This window comes from Lagopus leucura, unplaced genomic scaffold (assembly GCF_019238085.1).
Source record: "Lagopus leucura isolate 7727_CA_CO unplaced genomic scaffold, USGS_WTPT01 Super-Scaffold_100037, whole genome shotgun sequence".
In the NCBI taxonomy this organism is placed as follows: Eukaryota; Metazoa; Chordata; class Aves; order Galliformes; family Phasianidae; genus Lagopus; species Lagopus leucura.
In genome coordinates, this window is record NW_024962286.1 from 1,160,171 (window position 1) to 1,187,216 (window position 27,046).

At 44.6% G+C, this 27,046-nt stretch overlaps 1 protein-coding gene across 4 annotated transcripts; it reads right to left on the bottom strand.

Annotated features, from left to right (window-relative positions):
* DHRS3 (dehydrogenase/reductase 3) lies at positions 1-26,803 on the bottom strand. 4 transcript variants are annotated; one of them, XM_042883356.1, is made up of 7 exons: positions 26,718-26,803; positions 23,636-23,983; positions 4,320-4,463; positions 3,959-4,078; positions 3,069-3,307; positions 1,924-2,049; positions 1-1,088 (listed from the first exon to the last, which is right to left on the bottom strand). In XM_042883356.1, exons 2-7 carry the CDS (start codon positions 23,828-23,830, stop codon positions 1,004-1,006), a joined length of 909 nt encoding a protein of 302 aa, XP_042739290.1. In that variant the 5' UTR covers positions 23,831-23,983; positions 26,718-26,803; the 3' UTR covers positions 1-1,003. The 4 variants fall into 4 exon arrangements, with proteins under 4 accessions (XP_042739290.1, XP_042739289.1, XP_042739288.1 ...); XM_042883355.1 differs by lacking the exon at positions 26,718-26,803 and adding an exon at positions 24,537-24,629; XM_042883354.1 differs by lacking the exon at positions 26,718-26,803 and having other exon boundaries at positions 23,636-24,630.
* Between the last annotated feature and the right edge of the window lie 243 nt (positions 26,804-27,046).

The window sequence follows — 27,046 nt, forward strand, 5'->3', positions numbered from 1 at the left end:
TTGAATTCAACATGCATTTAATCAGGCCTTTGCTAACTGTGCTTCCAAACTCCACATTTCATGAGCACTACAGCACTGTCTCTTCCATTTTCAGAGAATTATTCCTCTTATTTCATTGTGCAGATTGATACAACGGATTTTACTCTATGGATTATGTCACTGAATGTGTTTTTGTACAAGCAGGCTCTAGATTTAGTTTACCCCCCAATGTGATGCTGTCTTACATGCGTGGCAATCTGGAATTAATGCTAAAAATATATATATATTTCATCATAAATGAACAAAAATATTCAGAAGGACAATTACATTCCATATATGAGCTCAATGACAGAAGGAATCTTCCGTGATTCAAGCTGTATGCTCTTCTGACTGAGCACTGCTGTCCAGACTTCATGGGTGCAGTAAGACAGCTTTCCTGGGCACAGAGCAATCCTTGCAGAGAAAAGGCCTGGGGAGCCTTTCACAAAGAAAACAGCAGTTTGCTCCTTCCCTGACATGACTTGGGAACGGCTTCAACAACAAATATAAAGCGAAGGAAGGGAAGGAACTTCCATTCAATGTCCACAACTTGTAGCTCTTCATTTTTAAAGTTCCCCATTCAAAAAGCTGAAATGTAATCAGTGTCAGTTTGCAATTGCAGTTCCTCCGAAGACAGCGGATGAAGCCTGGGGTGCAACATGCTGCCTCTCAGCTGAGACAGCCCTTTAGAAACAAAAATTACATCTTAAAACTATGAGCTGATTTAACAATTGAACCCTAAAGAATTTAACATCACATAAACATTTCACACTTTCTGTTTTTTCTTGCCAAGGGTCCATAGTCTGGTCATTAAATCCTGTGCAAAGGTCATGTTACTATGGATATGACCTGCAAGAAATGTGTTGCCTCAAAGCAGCGCGAGTCACATGAACAGGCTACAAGCCAAGACTGCTGATTCACAGCCCTGTCAGGATTTTCATGCTTGTGCTGGTCTCTCTGAAGAACAGTCCTTCCACCACCAAGTCTATGTTCGTCCTTTAAAAGTGTTCATGCAGGTGTAGCTCCCAGAAAACTTGTGGATTTCTTCAAGTGCTGCCTGAGGGAGAATGCTACAGGAGGAGCAGAGAGAAAATAAGCAGACCAGACAAACCTTTCAGTCTGTTCTAATAGGAGGATGTGTAAATATCTGTATCTATCTATCTATATATTTTTTTTTCTCTCTTAGTATTGAGTATTGTGATTATTTTCCATTTCAGTTCCTGATTGAAGTAGGTTTTCCACAGGCTTTGGTGCAAATTTGCACAGAAAAACGTTCTTATGTGCTTTTTCTATTCAGTTGTTTCAAGATATAAAGTTATGACTTTCTTTCCTTAGGCACTTTAAAATAATCCTGTCCTAATCATACACACAAATATTTTTGATAGCTTCACGTGTTCTCTAAATACAGCTGTGATGCACATACTTTACTGCATAGGAATCCATTACAATACAAAGCACAGAGTCCAAAGAGTGGCTTACTGAATCAAAAGGAGACACACATGTTAGTGGTTAAGAAATTTCCCAGATGGCAGTTTTCAGACCTCAGGAAACAGAATCCTAGGGAGATGGTTTAGTGGGCATGGTGGTGATGGGCTGATGGTTGGACTCGGTGATCTAAGTGGTCTTTTCCAACCTTAACGATTCTATGGCTCTAATTTTGGGAGTAAAACTGGTTTTGTACAAGGGGCAAACTCAAAAAGAAAATCTAACAAATCTGCTAAGGGAACCTCAGAAAAGTTTCCCTCTACTGCTTCCGTGGCTCTCCTAGGAAGGGATGACTTGGTCTGAACCCAGTTACCTGATAAACAGTCAAATTGAGGTTTGCTTTGGTGAACAGACAGAGCAGGACTGCAAGTAAATCTTGCCTCACTAGCTGGACTATTGCTGGGCATGGGAAATATTTACCTTTTCAGGATGACCAGAACATTCATTGTCCATGGAAGGAGCAGGAAGGCTTGATTCATCTGCACAGCTTCCACTGTCCTCCTAGCCACAGTCTCTGGCTTGAGAGGAGGAAAAAGATTAGGGAACCTAAATAAATAAAGTAAAAAATAAAATAATTATTTGTTAACCAAACTCCTTCTTTTAGAAATCATTGTCCACGTTCTGTTACTCACTGTAAGTTATCATTGGCAGCTGGTATTCAGACATGCCTCAAAGCAGGCTAAGAAGGGGCAGGAGATTGTGAAGCCCAATTCCAACCACTGGTACTGTATTACAGCTAAAGGGTTTAGGATGAAGTGGCACAAAGTATTCAGCACCCTGATACAGGGATTTTCTTAAATTGTCTGCAAACCAAAGCCAAAACGCTGCCCTTCCAATGTCAGTGTTCTTTCTCTCTGCTGCTTTTTGATTCATTCAAATTCTCCACAGGTGAAAGGCAAATATTTTTCAGCTCTTAATATCAAACGTAATTGGAACTAGATGATCTTAAGGGTTACTTCCAACCCAAAGCATTCTATCATTCTATGACTCTGTAAGGCTTTTCCTGGCTGGATGCTGCATATTTTCTTGACCAAGAGGTTATTTTGTTGATCGTAAAAGATTAACTTGGTCAGCCATTAGGCTTTTTTTTTTTTTTTTAGTTTAGCTTGTTTTAAAGGATGTAGTGAAAGCCTTACTTCAGTAAATGGATTTCATTCCCTTTAGTGGGAAAGGATTAAATATATCAATGGATAAAGAAGGAATTTGCACTGTTAATTCTCAAGCAATTTGTAGACTGCTCCGTTTTGAATGACCTCAATTTTCAGATTGCCTCTCCTCCCTCTCTAAGTGGCTGCAAATGGCCCAAATACACCCAGGGAAAAATAGCTTTCAGATTTCTCTGTAGAAGCAACTGCCTCACTAAGTACAGGCAGGCAAGCTGGATGAATACGCCAGCAAACTGAGGGAACCAGTCTGATGAGTCCCAGGTGGCCTAGAGTGACCCTCTGTTCCCAGGCAGCCAAATGAGACATCAAATTCTCTTAACTAAATGAAGCATTAATTAGGAGTGTATTCTGATGATTCATTTAAAATGAGATGCTTTATTCTAGTTCCCCTGGACTGACCTGATTCTCATGCCCTGGAACATCTCTGTGCTTGTGTGGAAGGGCAGCACTGTTGTGGCATTCACTCCAGGACAGTCCAGCAGCCCCAAGGTCAGGCTCTCCATAAAGGCAAAAGAAGAAGCTTTGGAGGTGCAGTAGTCAATGGCACCAGGGATGGCTGACAAGGCCAGGACAGAGTTCAAGCAAACTATGTGTCCATTCTGCAACTCCAGCATCCTTGGCAAGAACGCTTTGGTGGTCTGAAGAGCACAACAGAGGGGGTGAGGGGGAGAAAGGGTTTACTCAGCAGAGATGCAACAAAAACAACAGTTCCTGAAAAAAACAATAAGGTGACACAGAGACAACAAGTCAAACTGCACTGCCTGTTCAGCCAGGAAAGGAGGGGAGGAGTGCCTTGTTGCTTTGCACTCTCTGAAAGCTTTTAAACAGGAAAAGTTGGTATAGAGGATAACCAATATTTCCTAGTACATACTTAAGCAGTTGCCTCAGATCAAGGCCACAAACAAAATGCTTTGTATGTTGAGAGCTTCTTGTGGAGGATAAAGTCCTCAGCAACGAGATGAAATCACAGGAAGCTCTTTTTTGTTACTATTATCTAACTCAAAATTGAATGTGTTTCCTTCCCCCAGCAAGGCAGTCTTGAGCTGATGTTCCATACACATCACTGTACAGAAAACTCTCCTCTGTGGGCTGAGTTTCTCAGAAGACATCAGATGTTTTGCTGGAAATGACAGAACGGGGATACAAGAGCATCAAATACTGCATTGCTATTGGAACCTTTGATGGTTATTTTATTAACTTCCATTTAGAAAGACAATGCATCAGCCACGAGTTTATCTGTCACTCTCAGTCCCAAGTCTGAGCTCACGAGATGTGAGAGCTTATCTTACCCAGAACTGTCCCAGGGTGTTTATATGCTGTGATTTGAGCAGTGCATCATCATCGCTGTCCATCAGACTTTTACCATGGACCACAGCAGCATTGTTCACTAGGACAGTGATGTCACCCACCTGCAAGGAAACAAATAACTCGTTACAGCACTCACTATTTTATCTGAATGTCTACTACTGCCAGGTTACACTCTTATTTTCACAGCTTTTGGCATCCTGTCTGCAGGCATCCTTCTGGATCACTTAGAACTTTGCATGACATGAGCTGGATGTTCACCTTTCTTTTTTCCAGCATGACCACCTTCCTCAAAGAGAAGGAATTACTGCATTTTGCCTACAAACACTGTTTCTGCACACCAACCTTCTCCCGCACAGCTTTGGCTTGCCGATAGACTTCCTCTCTGTTTCCAACATCACAGATGAAATAATGGCATTCTGTCCCCATCATCCTGATTTCCTCTGTGGTCTCCTTCAGGCATTTCTCAGTTCGACCCCACAGGATGATCTGCAACAACAACAAAAAAAAAAACCCAACAAACCTTTTGTTAGAGCCAAAGTACTTCTGCTTCAAATCTAAGATAATTAAAACATGCTTCTGACTTCAACAAATTGATGAACATCTTTGATGTGTTTTCACTGTCAGCCCTGTTGCATTGCTTCACTTAAGACTAACAATGATTTTATAGTACAAGCAGATGGGACTTCAGTGAGCTGCTGGTGGCTGGATCCCACTGCTGATGCTCTGCTTGCAGGTCCTTTACAAGCAACAACAAGAAAGAGCAGTTATTTAGCTTAACCCAGTAAATACACAAAACACTTCACAAATACAGTAAGACATTTTTTTCCAGCATATCCGAGGTAACAATTCCCAGTGTTGACTGTTTCCAGGCTGGTGTCCTAGCTGCTTTTCAAACAAGGCTCATCTTAATACAGCCATTTAGAAGGAGAGATTTCAACCATTAATTTAATTTGCAGCTAGTACAAGCAAGATTTCATTTGCCACTCCCAGTTAACAAACACAGTAAAACTGATACAATAGTTCCTGCATAAAGAACAATACTGGACACCCATGGAAACAAAACATTGTATAGCACAGATCTGACACATATTGAAGACAGAACCAGCACAACCCTGTCTGTATTTCTACACCATCATGGAAGTGAGAAACAACCTGAGATGCTACCAGGTTGGTTAAACGTCCTCATGGGGTTTTACCCCTGTAAGTGTTCCTAGTGAGACAACAAGGTGAGTCTCAAACATAAAATGGTGCTTCCACCACAAGCTTTCAACCACTAATCCACAGCTTAACAGATTCAATGGAATATATATATATATTTTTTTTTTTACTATATGCAACACTATTTTTCTATCTCTTATAATCTAGAAAATGACATGATTCCATCTCTGTTACCTAAAATATCTACATATGAATCAATCTACCATTGTTGCCCTTCAAGATACATTCTGCTCTGTGTTCATCATCTTAAAAATGAATGATGAGCGATTGGAGAATGATACAGAAACCATCTGAGTGCTCTGTGATCCCAGCAGCAAGGTCCAAAGGAGAAAGAGCAAAAGATTGCCACTGCTCACAACCGTGGCTCAAGGCAACACAGGTTTTTCCACAGTAGGTTATGTCTATTGTGCATAATTGCTATTTAGTACTAAAAAAAAATAAACAAAGACATTCACATAATCAAATGCAGGTTTACTCTAATCAGGGACAGGTGAAAAATAGGCCTTGAAAATGGAAACAGTTTCATTGCTCTCGGAATGACGCTGTTTCCAAGCAGTGGTCTTATCACCTGCCACCCAGGATTACAGTTGTTTCCTGTATCACAGGAATGGAGTATGGATCTGACTGTTAAATTGAATTTTTTATGGTTAAATAAGCACACTTAGATTACTATATCTTTATAGTTCAAGTTTCTTTCAAAAGCAGAAAGAAGAGGGAAAGTAGGTCTCAATTACACCACTGCTTATAACTCAGTCCCTATAATTAATCACGGATCCTTAGAGTTGGAAGGGACCTCTGAAGGCCATCTAGACCAACTCCCAGTACAGACTTAATACCAGCAGGATAAACACAACAAATTGGGTCCTGTGGTTTTTCCTCCCTACAAGAAATCCCTTGCAGAAGGCTTTAACATGCTTATTTTTAAGGATTACTTAAACCCATCTCATACCTGGTACTAAAACTGATATCTGGCAGGCTCAAAGAGCCCTTCCCAGTGCAACTAAGCAAGAGTAAAGCCCAGACGTATCTGGGCTCTCATTCATTTCCTAAATGAGTTAAATGTACAATTAAGCCCATTTATTAATCACTGATGCACATGCAGGCAGACTGCTGGCTGTCCATTCTCAAAATCATTGAAGGGCTGCAGAACTTCAGAGCAAGCATGTGCACGGCAGAGCCATTTCATGGGAAATCTCATCTCAGAGCATCTCATCTGCAAAGAGAGAGCTGTGTTCAGACTGAAAAAGCTGTAAGAAAGCAGACAGATAACAATTTGGCCTGCGTGTTGGCCTCAGCACGTTGCTGTTGGCCATCAGGCTTTAGCATCTACACAACGCCTGTAGAACTGAAGACTATTTACATGCTCCTGCACTCAGAGCTAGACTGGGTGATATTCTGTATGCCTACTCTGCAGACTTCAGGGGAAATGGAGAACATGTGAGAAATTTCACAGGCTCCCAGGAAATATTTACAAAATATTGCTTAACTGCAAGGGTACGCAGTTACTTGCTTTCTTTCACAACCTACATCTCTGTGGAAAGGAGAGAGAAAACACTACAAGCTGTCGACAGAAGCAGCAACAGAAGCATTTGACTGCAGTGTTTGCATCGGTGTGGAGTTCAGCCTCCTCACAGGACTGCATCAGTGATGTGCAGGCACTGCAAGGTCAACTGACAGCGCACAGAGCGATGGAAGGCACAGCAAGAAGAGCAGAAAGCAGTCAGGTAAAGGCAAGGGGAATAAATATGGTTAGAGACGGACCTCACATATGCACTGTGGCTTTCCCACTCCTATTGCAAAACAAAAAGTAGATCCCTCACTCTTCACTTTCATCTGTTTCAAACATCCCCACTCCCCAGAGCTGCCACTGATTCATTGAATGCCAGGAAACATACATGGAGGAACAGTTAAGTGAAGGACAACCTGTTAAAGGAACATCTGCCTGTGATGCAGCTCTTGGACATAATATTTTTTATGCCCCAACAGTTACTCTGGGACCTTGAATATCCTATAGGCAAGTCTTGCATGCAACCCTATTAAAATTTGGGCCATCTGGGGAAGGCAATTTGTTGATTATCCTGCTGGCAGCATTAAGTTCAGGACTGATTTTTTTTCCATGGGAAGTTTTCACGTCCTTGACACTGCTCACACTCAGGTGAAGGCTTCAGCCTGCATCAGAGAAAAGCAGAAAATAAAAGACCATTCTTTTGTGAGAGGTGAAAGTTCCCTAATGGCACAGTGGGAAGTGAGGTTTCCTGCCATCATTTCTGCTACTTTTCACAGATGCATAAAACTCAAAACTCAATACAACTTGCTTTTGGTCCAAGTTCAAGATTGAATGCTCCTACACGGCCCTATGAGATCTCCAATTTCTTGTCTTACATCTGGCCAAATTAAATTGGCACAGGCTTCATCCTAAAGACTGTGAGAAGACTGAGTGGCTGCATCAGCCTCATCACCCATCCTCACCATCACAGAACCACTGAGACTGGAAAAGACCTCTCAGTCCAACCACCAACCCCACCATGTCCAGTCACTGCCCCCATGGGACGCTGGCCAGGAGGTCACCACGCTTTACTGTTGGACCCCATCTCTGCCTCCCCTGGAGCAGGATCTCCCCAGGCTCTTTATTTGTGGTTTTTTTTCTTTTGTTGGCCTGCTCATCTGGGAGCCCTATGGTTGGACATGGGGACAGAGCATGCTCAGAGCAGTGGGGCCACTGGAGCATTTTATTAGGAAGCATAGCTTGCAACACGTGGGCATAGTGTGTGTTGCTGTTCCTTTTTGAGGTTAATTCTAAACTGGCAATGACTGTGACCCAACTGGAGAGAATGACTCTTACAGACAGGGCCTTTCCTGTCTGGGATGGAGAAAAATGCAGAAGAAAGGAGAGGAGATTCACAGCACTGCTTATTACACAGCCCGTCAGGCACTGCACAGCCACCCATTCACGGTAATTTAATGGTGGATAGAGGAATATTTAATCTGTGTCTCAGAGAAGTTCTTGGACAGACAGTTTTCCGTCCTGGAAAGAATCCAGCCACCATTTCTTCCCCCTTCATCTCTTCCCTGCCGCACCAGACACGCTCTCCTTTCACAGGGTTACTGACCAGAAAATTGGGGAGGGCAGCAGCCCAGCGAGGCGGTAAATCCCTGCTGTGGCCCTGCTCTTACCTCGGGCTGACCCCAGCAGGCAGGTGGGGTGTGAAATCCATCGCCTGCGAGTGCTGGCAGGGCAGGGGGTTTCCATGCCGGGCACAAAGTAATGGATTTACAGCGACAGAGGAACGCAGCGTGCTTTTCTCTCTTACCTCTGGAGGAGGGCTGTGACATCACAGTTTACTGCAGATTTTCCCAGGATTTATTCCTGCTAAACAAACCTTATCTCTTTATCTTCTCCCCTCTGGCAAGGCAGAGAGCTGCTTATCTTGGCCTCAGGAAAATCACTCCAGTCCCAGTGGCAGACCCCTAGCCCTGCTCTCCCAGAGGCCTCGTTTAACTCTGGGCTTAATCCGCTAATGAGACATGCCCTAAGGTCAGAGGGCAGCCAGAGGGAAGGCTTTGGCTGCTGTTGGACTGCAGATTTTTCAATAGAGTCAGCACTGGAGGCAGGCCCGCAGCCCCAAACCTGGCTCTAGGTTTCAATCCCTGCTTTTCACCTTGCACAAGTCCACGTTTGAGTTATGTTTTTGATGATTTATATAAACTGGTCTCGATTGATGCTACTACCAACCACAATATACTCACATGACCTGCACTCCCAGAGCCTCAGGTACGTGATTAGTACAGGAGATTAGGTTAATTTTACCTCATTTACAAAGCTATTTAGCTTGTTTGCTCCAATCTTACTGCTAGCATAAGTCAAGAATGACAGCAAAGGGATGCTGCTGTTCCATCTTCAATTAAATTGGCACTGTATCCCTGGCAGAGCTGCTGTGCTGGACTTCGCACCACAATTGCAAGGTGACCCACAGCAAAAGCTTTTCTGAGCCTGAACACAGCATGGCTTAGGTTGGAGAGGACCTTAAAGATCAGTCACTTCCAATCCCCTGCCATGAATTGGCTGCTCCCCACCAGCTCAGGCTGCCCAGGGCCCCATTCAAACGCCTTCAGAGATGGGGCAGCATGCTACAGCACCTAGACACGTGCCTGCCTTGGTGCTCTGGGTTATCCAGGCTGTATTCTACTGCACAATTCACTGCTACTCTTTTCCAACACAACAGCACGCACAGTGACTAGGAAAAGTAACTTCCATCTCTAGAGTCTGCATTTCATGATTCAGAAAGCAATCACCTGTTATCAACTGGCAGGCACTGAAAGATTAAAGAGTTGCAGAGACGAAAGTGCCCTTCCTGCCTGATCTCATCATTGCTACCTCCACAAACCAACCACAACGCCTTGCCTTTCTCTAGATAAGAAGTATTTGGTAGGTCAACACGTTTTCCTCCCTTTCAACCTCCTTTCCAGCCCAGAGAAACAAAAGTTGCTCTGTTTGAGTTAGTAACTGTAATTGCACAGACCTTTGTTCAAACAGAGTAAGCCCTTCTGCATCTAATTCTGTGCTTTTAGGAAGTACAAAGTGTCAATAATCCATTGAAGTGAACCGGTCTTATCCCCACACATTCACAAAGCCCGGCAGTGCTAACTCACACTGGCCCTCCAAAGGCACACATTCCAGTGCCATAATCCTGGCAGAATTTGGGTATCATGAGATCAGCAGGCTAAATCCTGCAGCCTTAAAAGCGTTTCTGTATTTTACATGGCAAAAGGGTTTTCTCCTTCACCCCTTCCCTTGTCTTGCCCCCAGGGCAAAGTCAGACAAGTTATTTCAGGAGCCCTTCATGGGAGAGGCATGCTAAAGACAGATTACTGGAAGAGTGAAAGGTGTGGCGATTCAGTGGGAAAAGCCAATCTTTGCTTTAGAAAGTGGAAAGGAAAAAAAAAAAAAAAAAGAACCTTTTGATGCCTGAAGTAGGTCAAAATACTTAACCCAGCTCCTTAGTGACACTGGTATAAAAATAAGCAAACAAAGCAGGTCATTGGCAAAATTTTCTCAATTCCCTCAGTGGAAAGTGAGCACCAAAGCTGGAAGGATCTGGTAGAAGAAAGATTACAGGTAAGCACAGGGGAAAAAAAAAAAAAAAAATCAAAGGAATGAGCCTGTTTAGCCAGTTTACACACATGTTTCTCTAGGCTGGTACTTAGAGGTTGTAAAGACATCAGGTGAGAAGAATTTGATTTAACCCTGCCACCACGGTAAGCACAGAACACAGCCCTTATTATGGGCTGCTCGGAGTTGGAGCCAGGAGTAACATGCAGTAATGAGGATAAAAGTTTGGTCTACAGAGACCTCAGAAGGAGACAGAAGAAGTGAACTGCAGTTCCTTTCCCCTGGAGTCAGAACTTTTATTACTTTATATTTTGACTTTGCACTCAATGGAATCAATGTTATTTCCCTAAACCAAAGTCAACTCCAACTGTACCCCAGTCACCTCTTTTTCCTCCTCTGCAGGAAACAAAGCAGCACCTAAAACATCATGGAGAAACACAGACACCTGCCTGCCGTCCAGCAGAGGCCTTCCTTGGAAAGCAAGCTTTCAGTCCTGTCTTGCAATGAGGCATTTAAGACCAGCTCCCTCTGAAGAAGCGAACAAATGCCCACTGTTCTCACAGTCAGGAACATTTAAGGACAGGTGGCCCCACGCTGCCTTCCCCCCCCCCCCACAAATGCCTCGGTGAACCTTTGCGGGGTGACAGCTTGTGGCCACTTGGTGCTTCTGTTGGCCCCCCCACCCATGGTTTTTCCAATTGCTTTTGTCTGCAACACGAACTGCAGACTGCCTTGGGAGCAACACTTCTCAGCTCTGCTGTACAGAGCAGTTGAGGAAGGGGAAGGGTGAGGGTTGTTTGCAAGAAGAGGTCACGCAGGAGTCAGCCTTTACAATCCTATTAACGCTGGGACAGGGTCAAACGGAGTGCACGTTCCAACAAAAGCACCAAGTGGCCACAAGCTGTCACCCCGCAAAGGTTCACCGAGGCATTTGTGGGGGAAAAACGACAGATTTTTAATGGTGAATGTCTGCCACACCATGTGTTAGAGCCGGCCTCTGCTCCAGGGAAGCAGAACACACAAAGAAACACCCAGCAATAAAAACCCCTTTGGCTGCAAAGCACAAAAAGTATCTGGGGCTGAGAAGGGGGGGGGACGGGGACATTTGGAAGGTAGGGATTCCATAAGAAGGCTTTGCAGATATCCACCAACAGAAACATAAGGCTCCATCCTGCAGAAATAGCCAGCGTGCCGCCGCCTCCAGTCGCTTGGCACACCATCCTGTAATGCAGGCTCATGTAAAAATGTCCACAGAGAGCTCAGGAAATTGTGGGGAGGGTAAACATGCAGGTGCAGAAAGCCCTTTTGTCCTGCAAGGAGAGCAGGCAGGATGGGGGGGATAGGATGTCAATAAATAGCATTGCAAAGGAAAAAAAGAAAAGAAATGACTGGGTCTGCTTGGCAGAAATGCTATGGTCTGTAGGTTTTCCTTCCAAAATTCTGCCTTTACTTACGGCCCATGGCTCTCAGTGTGAATTCTCACCCTGTGGCAGGTTTAGTGTGCATGTCATATAGCTAAGCACTGACTAGGACACAGTTATACTGACACTGAACAGTGTTTGTTTCAGTAAAGTCACAGACAACCCAGAGTTCAGATGGCAGGGAAGTGTTAGAAGTAAAGGACTTGGATCCAACCACCTGACTGGGGAATGGGATTCCTAAAGATTCCTGGTTCAACCAACAGCTAACTGAGAAGTCGGCTCCTTCTTCACTGGCAAACTGGAAAAAAAGAAATCAGACCCAATATGAGCTCGTGGAAAACAAGAATTAAAGAGCTAGAATTATTGCTTTTTTTTTTTTTTTTTTTTTTTTTTTAAAGTTTGCCTTTATATGATTTCCACAGTGCCAAATCTTGAAGAGTTTCAACACCTCTTGGAGAAGGTTGGCCAATGCATCACCACCACTGCACTCAGAGGCTCAGGGCTGCTCCTCTGTATCACTTACAAAAGCACCAATTACACTTATTACCAACTGAGGGAGTCCACCAAGCCTGCTTTAATTCACAGCATCTTCAGTTTTGCTTCAAACTACATCATTATGAGTGTTTTGTCAACACTTATTTTGGGGGGTATACAAAATTCCACTGTAACCTCAATAAAAAAGCAATGCAACTTGCCAATTAGATGCTGTGCTCAATGCTACGTGCATTGGAGGCACATTTAACCCACAACTGATACAGTGCTGAGATGTGTCATTACAGCCCTGCTGCCCTCAAGGGGTCTCAGCATTCAGAAACAAGGTGGACGAGATGGTAAATGGAATAGAAGCTCTGCTGGACAAGGAAAGCCACAAGGAATGTCTAACAGCCAGAGGACAGGTGGGACAGAAAATCCCAGTCTTTGCAGGAATATCACTGGAAAGAAAGACATGGGGAAAGTATTTGAAGTTATTAAACTTGAGGAATGCTTGCAACAAAAACAGACGTGGAAACCTAAGAATGAATAATGTTTCTAATGCTGTCATTATAAACTGCCCTCCAGAAGGACCTAAATGTGCTCCAGATCAGCCATGCACATAATATGATGCAGCTCGACTGAAAAAATTTCTCCCTTGAGGCTCCTGGAAAAGAACAGGGAGTTGAAATGCCTGCATTAAATCCACATATAAACTGAATGCTAGCAGCAGCTCCAGACAAGCTCCCCTACAACTCTCCTTACTTTGACTCCAAAAAAAAGAGGTTTGCTACCATTTTAAACCCATATAAAAGCTGTCAAAAAGCACCTTTTCATATGAGTATTTACTCAAAGAAATATGGGATACAGTTTAGAAAAAAGCTTTGATATTTAAAAGCTTAATTGCTTTCCCCTATTTTTCTGTATGCTTCCAAATGTTATTTTTTAATGATGACTGTTGCTATGCAACAGGGTAGAATTTCTAAAATCTATCCATCTGCTGTACAAACGGTGGTTATTAGGATATATTTAACCCTCTCAGCCCATCAAGACAAAGAAGATGGATGGGAATCAGAGGATGATAAGCTTCAGACAGTGCATCTCCAAAAAAACATGCAGAGTGGCCAAAAGGGTCTTTCAGTGGCCATAACAAGCCATAGAATCGTGGAATTATTCAGATTGGAAAAGACCTCTGAGATCATCCAGTCTAACCATCCTCCTCCCACCAGCACTGCCCACGTCCCTCAGTGCCACATCTCTATACTGACCATCTCCATGGACAGTGACCCCACACCTCCCTGTGCAGCTGTGCCAGCACATCACTGCTCCTTCTGAGGAGAAACTCTTCTCATATCCAACCTGCACCTCCTTGGCACAATTGAGGCCATTCCCTCAATACGCTGCAAAGATGAAGTGTAATTACCCTGCTCATAAACATAAATATGAACTTTAAAAAAAGACAGGAAGGCCAGCACAGCTCCAGCTCAAAATGACACCTGAATGTAGAAACAGAATTCCTATCCAGAACTGATCAGAGCAGCTCTCCTGAGGCTCTGCTACAACGATGCTTATTTAATAAGCTTTTAATATGGCTGGTCAGGCAATCACAAATCAAGCTCTAGCATATTAATGAGTTACTGCTCTGGAAGATTCCATCCTTTGGATATGATTGTTTTTTGTAATATCATTTCAGTGGTTCAGAATTTCCCACGTTCAGTTTTCCCCTCTCAGCTCAGACAGGAAGAGCCGCTAGAATCGCTTCATGGAAGTCAAAGGCTCTCCTACATTTTTGATGCTGCAGAAAAATACCGGCCTAAAAGGATGACAGTGGGCAAACCCATCAGCTCAGCACTTCCTCTGTGTGAGTGGTAAACAAGTGCAGTGATGTCAGGAGGAGCTGGCTGACCCGTTGCTGAACCCTGGGTGTAAAGATGCAGAGTGCCAGATAGCGCCATGCACACACTTGCCCTCACACTTACACACACGTGTGCACACACACACTCACGCCCTCGCAGCACAGGAGGCGTCACAGAGCAATTTGCAAGGGTTGCATGTCATCTGGGGAGATCAGCAGGATGCTCATAAAGAGACAAAGCACACATTCACATATAAATACAATGCAGACAACAATCTCCAAAGTGCCTGGATTAAAATCCTATAGCCAGCAACACAAAGCACGCTCTATGACACTGCACAATCAGCAGATCTCAAACCCAAAAATCAAACATCTCACTGCAGGGCTCCCGTGTTTCCCAAGAGCCTTGGAAATGTTCTGACATCACTTCTGACAGCTCATTGCCCTGCTCTATTACCACTTCGGGAAAGAAGCGTTTGTACCAGCTGGATCTCTTTAATATTCTACTTGGAAGCACGACCTCCTTGAGGCAGTAAGCTGAGCGTTGTCCTCACTGCTGAGTTCCTTTAGGAGATAGAGCATAGGGAACTGGAGTTTGTACTTAAAAGTCAAGCTGCTAGAAGCTGATCTCAGGATTTCCCATTCCCTCTCTGAGCTACAACAGCCAAGTCTCTCCCAGTACATGTGCTGACCAGAGATGAAGTGTTGTTTACTAGTAGCAAGAAGATTAAAGTGACAGATCTAAGAGAAGCACTGATTTAATCCTCATGTAAAAAAATACCTGATCTCCTGTTTTCTGTTATTGGTGATCCCTTCTTCTTAAAGTTGTGCTGGGGGAAGTGCAGGTTGGATGTTAGGGACAATTTCTTCTCCAAAAGAGCAGTGATGTGCTGGCACAGCTGCACAGGGAGCAGTGGGGTCACCATCCATGGAGGAGTTCAGTGTGGAGATGTGGCACTGAGGGATGTGGGTTGGACTGGATGATCACAGTGGTCTTTTCCAACCTGAATGATTCTATGAACACTGCAGTGTCTTTACAACAAGATTTTCCACTCACATGCATTTAAGTCACATAATATTTGAAGTTTTGCTCCAAGAGTTAAATGGTTATCTAAGAATTTTTGCTTTGAAGTGGTGCAAGTTTTGTTCGCTCCTCAGATATGAAGGAAATCTTGAAAACGTAACTTGGGTATACCCAGTGATTCAAAGGGCAAACAGAATGAACAAACAATTCTAATTGCTTCAGATCTCCTGTTTCTTTTTTTTTTTTTTTCTCTTTAAGTAATATCTCATGATCTCGTAAGTTCAGACTAGCAATACAGATGAACTTCGCTGCACAGAGAAGCTTCTAGAAGCACTGAATTAAGACTTTGTTCAGCCTCTGCAATTTTCATTTTTGGATACAAGTTGGTACTCACGGAAACTCAGCTTCAGTCCAGCACTGACTGGGAGAGAAGCCAAACCTAAAAGACAAATGCTGTCTACCTGTACAACTGCTGCAAGTTGGTGTCTGTGTGGGTTGAGAGGAAGAAAACCAACGCAATGGGAAGCCATGCTTGACTGCATTTGATCTATTTTAAAAGGTTGTTCCATTTAGATACAGGATGAAACATAGCAGCCAGGTCATACCAACAACCTTATGTAGGCAAACCTGTGGCTGAAAACATGCCCAGCCATAGGACAATCACAGTCTATCATCTTTCCAGGCATTATTTTTATAGCATCTCAAGTATGTATAGTTTTAAGAGTTGCTTAAGCATACTCAAAGGTGCAACTGCCATTGATTATACACTGAGAGCCACATTTATCTCATGGTCACAGAATGGCCTGGGTTGAAAAGCTCCACAATACTCATCCAGTTCCAACCCCTGCTGTGTGCAGGTCACCAACCAGCAGCCCAGGCTGCCCAGAGCCACATCCAGCCTGGCCTTGAATGCCTGCAGGGATGGGGCATCCACAGCCTCCTTGGGCAGCCTGTTCCAGTGCCTCACCACCCTCTGGGGGAAAAAATTCCTCCTCGTATCCAACCTCAACCTCCCCTGTCTCAGTTTAAGACCATTCCCCCTTGTCCTATCATTAAACAGTCGCATTGGAAAGTTGTAACTGGTTTCAGCAGAGCTTCATTTGTGCTTTCAAACAATACTTTCTTGTCATTAGAGCACTGGCACATTTGGTCAGGCAGTGTTAGACAACAAAAATCTACGTTAATCAAAATAAGTCGGCTCTGTATTCAATAAATTGTAATTAAGGAGGTGGCAACATAAGTGTGGCTGTCCACAAAACCCTTTTGTAATTACACGTAGTTTATGGCTAAACTAACAGGATGAACAATTTAAATTAGTTGCAAGGCCTGCCAAGGTACCCAGCTATTCCCAAGTCTATTAATTAGAATCGGTTTGATCCCCACTGGGATAAAGGTCAAACAACATGTATTTGACCCCTTCCTACTGGCGTCAGTGTTATCAGCAAACACATCTGTCAGTTCAGTTCCTGGCTCTGACTTATCCAACTCTTCAGCCTGTTGATGCGATGCTTTGAAGAAGAGAGTCTGGACCCAGCTAGGAAGATCTCTACAATAATTTCTGCTCTATATGCCTTAAGGTGCTGGAAGGTGGCAATGAGGTCTCCCCAGAGCCTTCTCCAGGCTGAACATCCCCAGCTCCCTCAGCCTGTCTGCATAGCAGAGGTGCTCCAGCCTCTGAGCATCCTCATGGCCTCCTCTAGACCCACGTCTTCAGCTGGACACCCTTCAATTATCACCCCATATGCCCCAACCAGCACAGGTTTCCATAACAAGGTAAAAAAAATAAATCACATCTTTCATTCCTTCTAGGCATTGCAGTCAGAATGCTTAGAAATGTACACAGGGCTTAAGGTCATTCTTAAAGCAAATTGCTGTGCCAGACTAATTAGACATTAGCTCAATGGCATGTTTAACTCATTTTTAATGCAGTAAAACTATATATGTTGGTGCTTCAGATGGAAACAGTTCTCAGTCAACTTTTTCCTAGCCTGTGCCAGATGCACGACATAAAGGCAACAGAAATACACAGCAGCAAGTTTAAATGTCACTGAAGTGATAGAACAACACAAACAAAATGGGGATGAATCCCTTAAGATAAGCAAGATGAAAATCCTAGCTGAAAAACCACCTGAAATTCAAAAAAGCAGCTTTTGTCCTCAGACCCTACACCTGGACTACAGCTTTCACCACATCAACTCATTTTGAATTTTGCTGCCTCCTTGTCAAGCTTTCCATCTCTGATGGCTCCTACTCACCTTCAAGGCCAATATCCCCATGTTACTAAAAGCCATTCATTGGTGGCAGAGCTCCTCTTGCCACCTTCACCCCCCACCAGTGGATATTCAACAAGCATTGTGTTTCCTACTGCACTCTCTACACCTGAAGAGCATCTGAGGCACCATGATGACATTAATCAAGCCTCAGTCTTAAAGCCTTTCCTAGAGATTTCTTACAGCATTGACTGTCCCTTTATTTTGTGGGAATTTCCATTTAGTTGTCTTGACCTCAGCCTTTTCAAAAGTGGTGGATTTTGGTGTAAGTTGTGGCCTGGCCTCACTATTTCCACACATCACTACCTTGATGCAAGATGCCAAGCCTGCTGCTCTGTGAGTCCCTCCTCTCATTAACATTATTTACTCTCCCTACAGCCAACAATAGACAGGTATGCTCTAAACTATAAACAAAACCAGCTCCAGCCAGAATGCTGCTCCTCAGACATCAACAGATCTCATACTGCAAGCTCTGGCCATGCTTGCCAACCAGAGACACTCATTCAGTATGTCATCCAAACACTGGCCTTGGCACCAGTACACATAACAGGCCCAGTGCCATCCAAGCAGAGACTTGAAACAAGGGCTCCTCTGCCCATCCTTACCTTCAGTCAACAGGGAAGTGAGCTGCCAGCAGGAAGCCCTTCAATGCAATTGCTGCCAGTATGCAAGCTTTGTAGAAATGAAGCCTTTCTAGAGGCTGTAAAGCAGCTCCATCTAATCTGTTCTCTCACAGCTCACCACAGATCCTAAATTAATATATTATTATGGGAAAATGCTCACTCCCCAGTTCTTTTCACATACCTGGTGAGTTGTGATGTGCGCAAATAGTTCATTAAGTGCTTAAATTTGAACAAGATTAACCTTATTTCGCTTACAAATATGCCCCAAACTGTTTTGCTCCTGTTGTTTTTTCCAAACCAGTACAGTCCCAGTACAGGACACGCACATTCTGCACTGGGTAACATACGTCAGAACTGTGTCCATTTCTTTTAACACCATCATTTTAAAGGCTTCACAATTCCATTCCATCACACTACCTGTCAACAACAACTACACAGCAATTAATCACATGAAAAATCAGTTCCTCTCAGCTCTGAAATTCTGCTATTGCAATCCAGCTCTTTTCTTTCTAGCAGAACACATCTGCTCTGGGATGGGCAGATCAGGTCTATGCATGTCTGCACTCAGAATGGATTGCAAGATACGCCTCAGAAACTGCTTGTATCCTGCAAGCGTTATTTTGAAGTGTGGCTCCTGAATCCTAGGACTCTAAGCATTTTTACATAGTCTTTCTGCAATACTCTCACCCTCATCAGCTCAAAGTCTCACTCAGCTCAAACTCTCCAATTATAAGAAGCTCTCAAGCACCTGAAGCAGTTCTGTTTGAATTAGTAGAACAGAAGAAAACTGGCTCCAGGCTTCCTTGCAGCAGCGCTGTCTTTGCACAGCTCTCATCCCTTCCTCCTCAGACTTCTCATTCCCATCCCAACCTGAGGGAGGACCGCCCACTCCAATGACAAGGGCTCTTTCTAAATGAAGGCACTAAGCTTTGAAAACATTATGCAAGTAATGACAGGAAGATGACTTGAGATTCCAGGAGACGGCTTGTAGCCTGAATGAAGTCATACATGCACGAGTATCTTCTAAGCACAAGTTTTCAAGTCAGGCCTTTGGGATCTTTGTTAACTGCCCCATGACAAGCAGTGTCAGTGTGTCTGTGGCATTCTGCAGCTGCCCACCAGGCCGACATCCTGCTAAGAGTACCTTGCAGACTTGCAAACAATTGTCTAGACTGCAGTGCTGACAGAGTGAGGTCATGGCTATCAAGCAGTACATTCCATGCAAGAGTGAAGTTTCCGTTTCTTGTTTTCTTTTTGGTGACACCAGCTCCTTGCCATCTATAAGGGCTCTTGTCTGTCCTGATATTCCAGACTGCTTACCTCATCCACCACTCAAGCATGCAAACCCTTTGAGTCTTCTGCTCTCCCGCAATACAGGAAGCAAATGTTCAGAGAACAGAAGAGGGAAAGGAGAGATCTTTCAATGCACCTACGAGGTCATTTCTTGCACGGTGATGAACGTGGATAACTCTCAGGAAGGTTAATAGGAAGTTCAACCCTCCTCTGCAGCAGCACCATGCTAACAGAAGGCTGCCCCAATCCATCTGGTGTCTTGGAGACATCCCTTGTCAAAACACCCTTGATTCACCAAAAAAAGCAGACTCATAACAGCTGGAGGAAAAAAAAAAATAGAGCCAATCTAGGAGGGCAAAAATATACATGCTTTGAAAGAACTGAAATAACAGAAATGATCACAAAGAAGCAATAGGAAGGCACTGCTCTAAGATCTCTCATAGTTATGCTGCTGAAGATCCACAATGACCCATCTCCTAACAGGAAAGACTAAAGATACTCTTCCAAAGTCACTGTCAGATAACCTTGAGCACTAAAATACATACTGGAGTTGGAAAATGTGTTTCTATCTTATGACTGCAACCTTTGCCAGGTAATTTTATTACATTTTAGCAACTTTTAATAATCCAGTGCACCTAAGAATCAAGTATCTCTTTCCTGGTCAGTCTCAGATTAAATAATCTGCAAACAAACAAAGTGACATGGAAAAGAAAATCAAAACTTCATCACAGGAAAGCATCAAGAACAGGGCTGACAGATCTCTGGCATGGGCACTGTCATTGAAAATGCTGTAGGCAAAGCAAGTGGTGTGAGAAACCCCAAAGCATTTTCCAACTCCATCAGTGATTGAACCCATTCACCCCTCCATCCCTCTGACTCACATCATTAAGGTCTGTTCCTCCATGCAGGAGGCATTGTTTGACGGGCCTGCGCTCCCATTATATTCTTAATGCCATCAAGATATGGAAATGAATTTTTATTTCCATAAGCATTAGATCACAAAGCCATGAAAATCTCCCTCTCCCTTTTCAACAACACCCATATACTCTTCCATTTTGGAAAAGCACAGAACACCAAAGGCTAAGAGCCCCAAGGAACTACCAATGCGTGAGGCAGAGGCAACGCTCTATTGCTCAAATACAGGAGGTGTGCAACTCCTTATTGTCTACCATGGCCAAGTACTTCTTGGAAACTTCTACCCAAAAATAAAAGTGGAGTATGGATCCTCTGACCTCTTAGTGTAGACTTGAACAGGAATGATCTAGTGACTGAAGTTCCTCATTGCCTAAGGAAAAAAAACCCTGTGCATAAGAAGCATACTTTATCATTTGAAAAGTCAACTAATGCTGCTATGTCCCCTTTCAGAGTCCAAAGAACAACAAGGTGTTTGCTTGTTCAAGTCATATCTGCGGCATAATGGCTGAGCAATGGAGTTAAAAGAATGGGGGTGGAGAATGGCAATGAGGATGGATGTACATCATCATGCCCAAGAGACTGCTGTTCTGTTGGCTTAAGAATTTCAGCCTCTGTGCTCATCTATCAAGCTGAAAACTCTGTGTTTGTATTCAGCTCAACCCTTTTCTGATTTATTTCTTGCCTACTTCAGAGCTTTAACTGCAAGATCAAAATTCTACACTCAAAAAAGTTGCACGTGTGACCATTTTAAATCTTCATGGAATACAACAGTGTCATCCCACATGAAAATTGTGAAGATGCATCCTATCAGTGCTTAACAAAACCACCTTCTGAAAAGAAAAATAGACCACGAGTGGAAATCCAATCCAGTCTAATTACCAGAGGAGGTTTCATATGCTAACAGGCTCAACTAACTTATCTTTCAGAAGATTCTAATCTCAAAATAATGGTTGTATATCGCCGCCTACCTCCAAAACTCCGCCACTATGTCTGTGTGCGCAGGCGCTGTGATGTGTTTTCAAGATATTCCACACACCCAGGGTTAGAATCTGAACTTATGGCACTGCTTCTGTTCACCTCTGTGCAGCACTGTGCCTGGCCTCAGAATTTGGTGCCTTAATGGATGCTTTTCACCAAACTTTCTTGGGGTGTTGTCAATATGCCGTCCGACAACCAGAATCTGATAATAAATTATTAATTATGATCAATAATTCAAGCTTTGAGTATAATTATACTACAGCTAACTGCATACAAAAGCAAGAAAAAGGTAGAATATTAATTCTCCAAAGGCTTATTGAAAGATGACTTGTTGGCAACTCAATTTTCAGTTTGATTGTCCAATGCAATGCATAAGATCAAAGAGTAGTGTCAAACAGGGGGCTGCATTCTACATGGAGACTGCATGGGATACAGAAAGTCAGCCTGAATACAGAAGGCAGAAAAGGAGTGAAACCTCAGAGCAAAGGGAGTTAAACTACCACATCAAGGTAAAACTTTCATTCATGGCATCATGGAATCATTACGGTTGGAGAAGACCACTGAGATCATCTATTCCAACCATCAACCCATTATAAACGTCATTAACAATGTTGAAGAAAAAGTTAATCCTACTTGAGCATTGCTGGGAAGATGTGCCACCACCAACGGGCCAGAGAGGACCACAGCTTGCAGAGTGCTGTGTTTCACTCTCCAGATTGCTATGATTTAATTGAAAGGAGAATCTAATTTGAGTTCATCAAAAGCAAAAAGTAAAACACCTCGATGACAGGCATAGAAAACACAAAAAAAGCCACCTCAAAGTTACAAACAACGGCTAGCAACCACACAGCATCTCCTAATGCCATGAGACGAGTACAAAGCTGCCCAAGAATGAATCACTTGTTTAGCCTTTCAGCCTAAGATTCGTAGTGATTGTAGAGAGAGGACATGAAGATGAATCACAGTCTCTATCAGTCGCTATCAGTTTTCACCCTCAGCTCTTGAGCTCTTCTTGGCCCATGGCAGCAAGGGCTGACTACCACTGCTTAGCATCCAGTTGAGGATAAGGAGCCCCTGGGTTAGCTGTAGAAGTGGTAGCACTCCAATGCCACAGCTCAGCATAGCAACCACCCAGGCTAAATAACTAACAAGTGAATCATGGTGTCCTAACAGATAATGGAAATACACTTTCAGCAAGCTGCTTGGGTCCAAAAGTCGATCAACTTGTTTGTTCTGCCTCCACGAGTTGGTAAGTCTCAACATGATGTTTAAACACAAGCATGTACAAACATCAAAGTTCAATGCTGACTTTATTTTATGCCTCAAAGTCTTGCACCAGAAACCGCTCTGTGCCACACATGGAAAACTGGAGCACACAGGTGAGGAAGAGACAAAACACTAACCCAAACAACATGCACATTTTTCTTTAGCTGTCCTCATTCTGTACTTTTCTTCCTTACTCTGTGTTTACTCTCATTCATTCTCTCTCATGTATTCTCTCTCAGTATTTATGCAGCTGTCTAATTTCACATGGTTCTTCCCTTCCCCTGCTATCCCCCTGAAGAGGAATAAATATGAAACCTTCAATCTCAAATCCTTGTTTGAGGGCTTCATGCACCCGCAGATGATGACAAGTCTTCAGCTTCTCTCCAAAACTTGGAGACAACCAATCTTTGGGCTGGAAAAATCCTTCACCTCCCCACCCCCCCCCCCCCCCCATCCATTGCAACCATCCATCTACCAACAACTGACCACATCCCTCAGTGCCACATCTCCACACTCCTTCAATACTACCAGGGATGGTGACCCCACACCTCCCTGGGCAGCTGTGCCAGTGAATCACCACTCTTTCTGAGAAGAAATTTTCCCTAATATCCAGCCTGATGCAACTTGAAGCCATCACCTCTGGTCCTATCACTGTTACCCGGGAGAGGAGACCAGCCTCTGCCTCTTGGTCAGTCCTGGCTTTTTGCTTGTTTGTTTTTAACTATCCCTGTTTGATTCACACCTGTACTTATGAAAACAGATTTCAAAGGTACACAGCAGTTCCTGATGAGGGAACGAGGGCAGCAGCTACATCTGCATCTCCAGGCTGCAGTGCAGACACAGCATTCTCCCAGTCCCTCTCCTTTCCTAAAGGAAACATGCAGACTAAAGGAGAGATGCACAGCTCATACTCAGTTGTGCTGCTCCTCCTTGCTGTGGAGGCACAGCCTTTGAGCAGCACTCATCTTACCTCAAACAGGGTCAGCAAAAGGCAGCACAGAAGTGGCTTCAGAAAGCACATGAGATGACTTGGCAAACAGAAAGCCACTGGGGTGAAGCAGAGCTCTTCCCACCCCAAGTCCCAAAGCAGGGCAGGCCCAGGTCATGGAGGTGAGTCCCACTCCAGCTGCCCCTTCTCCCCTCCAGCCCCATGATTCGAGCACAGCTCCAGGCCCCACACAGCAGCAGGTGCCCATTCCCACATCCCATCTCACCTTCCTGGCTCCTCGCCTGGCAAATTCCCGGGCCAGTTGGCGGCCGATGCCACGTCCCCCACCTGTCACCAGCACGGTGTCCCCAGACAGGTCCCGTAGTTTGGGTGGCAGCAGAGCACAAACGGCGGCTTTCAGCACCAGGTAAAGCATCTGCACGGGGAGCAGCAGCACAGCGCCCAGCCATTTCCAAACCATCCTCTTGTTCCAGGTGATAGGTGGCAAAACTCTCTTCCAACCCTTCACGAGACCAAGGGAACAGAGATGGAAAGCCAGCACCCTTCATGCACCCGGAGGTGGGTGACGAGTCTTCGGTCCCCCTCCAAAACTTGGGGGCAAGCAATTCTTGGGCTGGAAAAAAAATGGGGAAAAAAAAATAATAATAATTCCTTCTCTTCCTTCCTAAAAAAAAGTGGGGTGGAAGGAAAGCAGTGCAGGAGAGCTCTGCCTCTCAGTCGGTGTCCTCCGGGGTCCCGGGGTTGTCACATGCAGGTAATGCTGATCCCGTGCCTTTAACTGGGAGACAGTTTTGTAGGAAAACAAAAAGTAGAATTAAAAGTAGCCATCCGTCCCTCCGTGCCAAAGGCCGACGTGCAAATCCCGTGTCCAAATGGAAGGGTTTTTTTTTTTTTTTTTTTTTTTTTTTTTAATACTTGGAAAAAATAAAATAAAGCAGCCTATGCCTCCAAATTGCTGCCTGCAGCGCCTTCCAGGCGGCTCATTTCTATTCTTAGACTCAGGAAATCGCTGAAATGAGACAGAATTGCCAGGACTTTCTATTTAAGAAAGGGTCTATTCAGGGGAAGGTTGTTTTTGTTTTCCTATCTATAAATATCTGCCGGCTCTCCGTCCCGAGCGGCTGCAGGGCTGGGCTGCCCCTCTGCCCCCTCTCCTGGTTCCTCACCCGGCGGATCTGCGATCACAGAGCAGGAATTACGCCGCGCACTCCTTCAGCCCTTACTCATTTCTCCCTATTGCTCTCTCTGCCTATCGCAGCCGCGGCGCTGGGGAGGTTTTATACCCCATTAAGCCTGATTGACAGTTAAAGTGTCGGGGAGATTTCACTACTGTTCCTGTGAGTGGCTGGCTGAGCTCTCCCCTCCCCCGGAGCCCGGTTCCCGTTCTCCGGCTGCCGCCCGCGGTTCGGGGCTGCACCGCACCGCAACCCGCACGGAAGGGAAGCCCTGGCTGCCATAGAGCCGCCTGCCCGGCTCGAACCGGCGTCGGTGGGAAAGCTGCTTGCAGCCCGAGATGGTCGGGCTGAACCCAAGTCGACATCTGTCAGCACCCAGCCGATGGCTTCACGGACAGCTCGTGGGTTTTCCATGCTGGGAGATGCTGGTGTTGCCCATCAGTGGCTGGGCAGTGACAGAGGGAGATGCACTTTTTTGCATCGAGCAGCTTTTTGGATAAGAGAAGGCTATGGGGAGACGTTGCAGCCTTCCAGTGCTTGAAGGGAGCTTACCAACAGGAGGGAGAGTGACTTTTCGCATGGTCTGATATGATAGGACAAGGGGGAACGGCTTCAAGCTGTAAGATTTAGGTTAGATGACAGGAAGAAGGTTTTGACTTTGAGGCCCTGGCACTGCTGCCCAGTGAGGTTGTGGGTGCCCCATCCCTGGAGACATTCAAGGTGGTGTTGGATGGGCAGCCTGAGCTGGTGGTTGGCAGCTCTGCCCATGGCAGGAGGTTGGATCTGGATGGTCTTTAAGGTCCCCTCCAACATAAGTCACGCTGTGATTCTGTGATGATTTCTCTCTCCTTTTCCATGACTTTTGTCCAGACACAAGAGCACAGTTGCAACACAAGGTCTCTGTTGCACTTTATGTTGTAACAGGAGAAAGGGCAGAAATGTTGCAATTAGGTCCCTGAGTTGTTTGTTTGCACTGTTAAGCGTGAGGTGGGTACCTTGCATACTGAGGAGGGTCGAAATGCACATTTCACACCATGGCTTTGGCTGGAGGGGACCTTAAAGACCATCCAGTTCCAACCTCTGCCGTGAGCTGGTTGCCCCCCACCAGATCAGCCCATCCATGGCCTTGGGCACCTCCAGGGATGGGGCATCCATCACTTCTCCAGGCAGCAGTGCCAGAGCCTCTCCACCTTTGAACTCAGGGCTGCTCACCCTGCATTACCAATTGTGGCAGCACCATCATAATCTGAAATTTAAAGTTTACAGGATGCCAGAAGATCCTCAGCGATGTCAACTTCACACTGCTGGTTCAGTCGGGCTGGTTTTGATGAGTGTGCTGTTAATAAGAGCGTGCCAAAATGAAGCCAACCCCAGAGGTGAATTCTCAATCTATATCCACTATCCTGGGAAGCCATCTAGTGGTAAAAACTAGAATTACTGACAAATCATGGAATGGCTGGAGTTGGAAGGGACCCTCAAGGGCCATCAGGTCCAACCCTGCACTGAGCAGGGACACCCACAGCTCCATCGGTGCTCAGAGTCCAATCCCCTGAACTTGGATACCTGCACCACCTCTCTGGGCAACCTGTGCAGTGCCTCACCACCCTCACTGTAAAAAACTTCTTGTATCTCATCTAAATCTTCCTTCTTTCAGCTGGAAACCATTCCCCCTTGTTCTATCACAACAGACTCTACTAAAGACTCTGTCTCCTTCTTCCTTATAGCCCTTCTTCAGACACTGAGAGGATCCAAATGATAAAACTGAAGGACGTTCTCAAGCTTAATTTCCCCTACTGTTTACTAAACAACCACTGCAATGGAACTGCACGAGTCTAAAAGCATCCACACACAGGCAGTGAAGTTACATTATACAGCCAATAGCAGTGAGGTAGGGAGCCAAATCCCTTTGAAAATAAACCTGATTTTACGCTTCATTATCAAGCACGTTCTTGAAACCACAGCTCAAAGCAGCCATTTGGTTCAAGGGTTATTTGGTGGCAAAAATAAGGACTGGATTTTTGATGCCTCCCACATTCAAACTTGTATCACGTATGGTTCTGTCAACACTGAATATGAGCAATATCCAAATCCCTTCAACCTCAGCACTGTTAAAACTTCCACAAAGGTTTCCAGAAAAAGTAAGATTAAGAGAGAAGCTTGCAGAGTTCTCACCTTTAAATGCCAGTTTTCCTTTCATGAAGTAAGTCAAACGATGGTCACAACCTTGTCATACGGGACCAGGAGAGGGGCTTCTAGGGAGAAGAAGTTGAGCCATTGCAACTGCAGTCTGCAGAGCTTGTTCAAAACCAGGTATCCCCTAACATAGCAGCATCTGAAATAACCAGAGCTGTGAGAATTTCCATGGCTGCTTGGCAGCACTGAGCACTTCTGTGTGTTTTTACAGTTAGAAATGGAGCTGGGGGAGGCACCTGGCATTACAGCTTTCCTCTCAGTCCAGAAACTCTGAAGGGGAGAGAGAAATTACACAGAGAGCCCAGTGT

What these genes read in the sequence shown, in the direction of transcription:
- DHRS3 (XM_042883356.1), bottom strand. Translation starts at nt 23,830, where the DNA reads ATGGTTTGGAAATGGCTGGGCGCTGTGCTGCTGCTCCCCGTGCAGATG. An exon ending in TTCCAGGGCATGAGAATCAG is followed by an intron (nt 2,050 to 3,068) that starts GTCAGTCCAGGG and finishes TTATTTATTTAG; the next exon opens with GTTCCCTAATCTTTTTCCTC. An exon ending in GTTCTGGTCATCCTGAAAAG is followed by an intron (nt 1,089 to 1,923) that starts GTAAATATTTCC and finishes CTCCTCCTGTAG; the next exon opens with CATTCTCCCTCAGGCAGCAC.